This window comes from Brassica napus, chromosome C1 (genome assembly GCF_020379485.1).
Source record: "Brassica napus cultivar Da-Ae chromosome C1, Da-Ae, whole genome shotgun sequence".
Classification (NCBI taxonomy): domain Eukaryota; kingdom Viridiplantae; phylum Streptophyta; class Magnoliopsida; order Brassicales; family Brassicaceae; genus Brassica; species Brassica napus.
In genome coordinates this window covers 34,188,670-34,192,757 of record NC_063444.1, presented here as the reverse complement: position 1 = coordinate 34,192,757, position 4,088 = coordinate 34,188,670, and the positions used below count along the sequence as shown (strand labels likewise).

The following is a 4,088-nucleotide window of genomic DNA, read 5'->3' as shown; positions in this document are numbered from 1 at the left end:
GACTTGCTTTCTTGGTTCTTTGCGTTGGTACTCTATCACACACATTTGTGTTCGGAGGATTGTTTTGTCTCAGATTTTATTTTTTTTGTTTTTTTCTGACTTCTGATTATTTTAGTTAAACTCTGTAGTAAGATGAGGTAATTTAGTCTTCATTCTTAATCTCTTTTCAGCTTCGGAACTTTATTGAGTTAGTATTATTATGGAATTTTGCTTCTTTTTTTGTGGCTGTGGAGGTTTTAGGTTTAGACCATATGTTGTGCTCTAGTTTCTTCTTCTTAGTTTAGTTATTTTATGATTTTTAATAGTGAAATAAATATTCAATTTGTAAATTAGAAAAATAGAAAATAGTAATAAATAATAAATAGTGAAAGTTAATATTATTTTTAGTTGTTCATAAATTAAATATTTAAAATTATTTATATTATTTTACTTATTTTTTTATTCATCTTGAATTTTATTGACCAATAAAATAATTATCAAATTTCATATAATGATTCTTTGTGCGAGAACGATTATATAACTAAAATTATCAGAAATTCTATTAGATTCGAAAATTTTGCTTTCTTTTGTTATTTGTTTATTTGTTCTAATTTTCTGAGGTTTTGCATTATTCAAGTTCCATCGGTAATTTTTTAATATAACAAACATGTGAATTTTGATGAAAAAATAAAAAAAGGACACGTGGCAGTAAACCCCAATGCCACTTAAAATACATACTTTATATATAGAGATATCTCAGGTAGAACCGTAGAAGTAGCTTTTAAAGAAGAGAAAAAAACTAATTACTATCGAAAGTGACATTCGATTGTTTTTTATATAGGTTTGTCAAAATGGTTTTGACCAATTAAAAAGGACAGAGGAAGATCACTTTCTATATTTCGTTCAAAAAGAAAGAACACTTTCTAGTAGATTTAAATACTTAATTTGCAATCCTTTGCCGCACATTCATCACAATGAACCTTTGACTTCTAAAATATCTAGTCAATGGTAGCCTCTAAAACATAAATTACAATTTCATTATGTTGGTAACTTGGTATTATAAGTGGGTGCATTAGCCCCACACTGTACTGGACGTTCGTTTTAGTGAGTTAATTATGAAGTTGATGTTTTTGGACCCATCAGCTAATGTATTTAAAAGATCTGCTTTTTCGTTAACAAAAAGAGGGTCTATAAAGTTGATAAACGCTTTTATTGATAAATAAGTTCCATACCTGAAATTAACTTATATTCAAATTATGTTATTTCTTTCTTTTGGTCATAAAAATTACATGAAACTAAAACAGACTGTTTAAAAAAAAAACAATGCAAAAGCTTTAGAAAATGCAGAAAATTATTCATATGGGTAGCTTATACAGCTAGGCCTTGCGTGATTTTTTAGTGTACTCTCCTCGGATGCAACATGTAGTTCTGATGCCTAGCTCCCGCTAAGAGTTGATTGAGCAGCTGCTGTGTTCACTGGGACCTCACCGCTAGTTACAGCTAACTTGTCACCATCTGAGCAGATGTAGGACACGTACACATGTAGCTCCATCCATTGCTTGTCTCGATGCTCTCAACTTTTTTCATGCACAGAAACTCAAACTCATCAGTTTATTGTGCAATGCAGGTAGAGACGTTACTAACTCAAAAGATATGTTAACTTATTGGAGGGTGGACCAGCAACAATTTATACATGCATAGGAGTTTTGAGGACGTATGCATTTAGCTCATACACCATTACAGACTCAATTTTCTTCACATCACCATATTATGTGGCACACGTGGATGAGTTAACTCTAGACTCACCCAAACTGCGATTGGCCAAACCATCACCCCTTTAGTTGCAAGTTCCAAAGAATATAAATTTGCAACATCATGTCTGAGCAACTTACCCAGCCAAAAAGGTTTCACTTGCTAGTGTTTCGTTGTCCAAGTAATAAGTCCCCGATGTTGCATTCAGAAATAGGCATCCTGCAAATTAAGTATAGTGAGTATCCGAAAATTTATATAGGCAAAAACTACAGTGTATTGGGAGATGGTTGCGACCAACAAACTTGGGATTAATTCTGGTGGCAAGAATAATCTTAAGCTCCACACCCACCCCAACTAATTTCTGGTGAATTTGGCTAGCTTGAACATTACAGTGGCAGACCTGAAAGAAGAACTGGATCATTTTAGCCGCTTGGTTGATACCGGTAAAATGAGTATGTACACTTATGAATGACGATTAAAAATCAGTAGTTTGGTTGTATATTAATATAAACGAATTAACATGGAAAATCAAATTGGTTCAGAAACAGAAAATAAACATAATGCATTACCATACACTCGATAAGCAACATCATATATGAAGATGATTTCTAACCCGCTCAAGGAAAATAACTGTCTGAAACCGTTTACACTTCGGTAATAGACTGGCATCCTGAAAATGAAGATATTTTAGCAGTCAGAGGCATAATGATTGGAAAATGAATATGTGTGGTAGCGCTGCAAACTTCCAAAGAATAAAATAAAGATACGAAGTAATACACAACGTTAACCTAATAGACTAAGAGCCAAAAAAAAAGTGTGTCTACCATGTAGTTATCCTTCACATCAGATGCTGAAAGAAAGATTTCTGCTTCAGAAACGACCTGACAAATCAACTCACTGGTGTTCATCTGCATAACACTCTGTATAAAATCAGTTGGGAGAGTCAACAAAAAGAAAAGACGGGCAGCCATTATCAGGTATTCAAATAAATCTCATTGCTTGCACACCTTAAGCTTTCTAGTAGTCAGTTAGCTCGTGTTGGTTTGAACTTAATCTTCCACCATCTCCCCAACCTTCATAAAAACAATAAATTACAGGACAACGAACATTCTACATTTACAGTAAGAGCATATCCAGGCCCATCAACCCCCCCACTGGCTTCCTAGAGTCTGAGCAATCTCACATCCATGTTTGAAGGACATCGGCCTGATTTCAAATCGGAAAAAAAAGAAGATCGATGAATTAGCCAATTTCAGAAAAAAAAGATTTATTTACTGTTTTCACGACTTCGGATTATGATGTTCAAGGAAAGAAAAGCTTGCCTTTTATAGGAACAGAGACACTGCCTTGCAGAAGAATAAGATGCATTCAATTACAGATGGTGCTAGAAGAGGGATGATGGAGTTGAGCACGATAAAAGGATGAATCAGAAACGTTTCTGTTTATCTGAAGAGAAGACAGAACGCCAGGTCGAAGATTTACAGAGTGATTCTTAACGTGGATTGAAGGTAACAAACTCAATAGCTGTATCAGAGATTGGAGAAGAAGACTCGTCCATCGTCGATTAATTGTGGAAAAGAACACGAAACCCTAAAATTCTTGCGGCTGGTCTAGCTGTCTCTGGGCTGAATTACATGAGTAAACATAAGGCCCACTAAATCATAAAACCACGTAACCCAAAATGAAACGGTGAGTTTTTGAAGAAGTAGACACGTGTCGCGCTCTCCGACACCCAATTGATGACGTGGCGGAACAAGGAAGGAAAAAAATTCTTCTTCATAATATTAGAAGCACTAGTGTTGTGCGCGGAGCGATTGTCTTTTGGTGTAATTTGTATTAGTTGATATAGCCATATTTTAAGCTATAAAATGTTGTATAAAAATGTTAGTTGTCGTTTTTTTTAATGAAAAAGTAATGGTTAGAAAGAAAAATATATATTAATGAGGACAAATCATTTATAATTATTTTTTTAATTAAAATCAAAGTAGAGAATATGACATAAATGATACTAGAATTAGTACCCAATAAACCCTTTTTAATTTATTTAATTAAGCTAGCATCATAGATTACTTTCTCTACATACCGGACAACTTTTTTTGTACGAAGCCATTGATCAATGCAAGCAAAATGGAAATTATGGCCGAAAGTAAGAGAGCAAAAATTGTTTCCATCCTTGTAATTTCGGAAGCATACAACGCATATATCATTTTCCTCTTCTGTAGTTGGAGGCCTGTTACTACCCTCTATCGGTCATGATCAGATCAACGTCTAGTCTTGATGTTGCGTTTTGGTTATAGTCTTTGATAATTAGAGTAACTTGAAGATCATTAGCTAAGATATTTTTGCCGTCTCTTACT

The 4,088-nt window shown here is 34.0% G+C and overlaps 1 protein-coding gene across 17 annotated transcripts; it reads right to left on the bottom strand.

Moving 5' to 3' along the window:
• Window positions 1-1,208: 1,208 nt before the first annotated feature.
• LOC106376780 lies at window positions 1,209-3,672 on the bottom strand. 17 transcript variants are annotated; one of them, XM_022695101.2, is made up of 8 exons: window positions 3,054-3,670; window positions 2,739-2,937; window positions 2,556-2,651; window positions 2,345-2,401; window positions 2,026-2,131; window positions 1,872-1,950; window positions 1,786-1,790; window positions 1,209-1,556 (listed from the first exon to the last, which is right to left on the bottom strand). In XM_022695101.2, the coding sequence occupies exons 3-8, from the start codon at window positions 2,643-2,645 to the stop codon at window positions 1,480-1,482; spliced, it is 414 nt and encodes a 137-aa protein (XP_022550822.1). In that variant the 5' UTR covers window positions 2,646-2,651; window positions 2,739-2,937; window positions 3,054-3,670; the 3' UTR covers window positions 1,209-1,479. The 17 variants fall into 17 exon arrangements, 3 of the variants coding, with proteins under 3 accessions (XP_022550822.1, XP_048601798.1, XP_022550823.1); XR_001275681.3 differs by lacking the exon at window positions 3,054-3,670 and having other exon boundaries at window positions 1,673-1,790; window positions 2,301-2,401; window positions 2,739-2,936; XR_002655324.2 differs by lacking the exon at window positions 3,054-3,670 and having other exon boundaries at window positions 1,673-1,790; window positions 2,034-2,131; window positions 2,301-2,401; window positions 2,739-2,936.
• Between the last annotated feature and the right edge of the window lie 416 nt (window positions 3,673-4,088).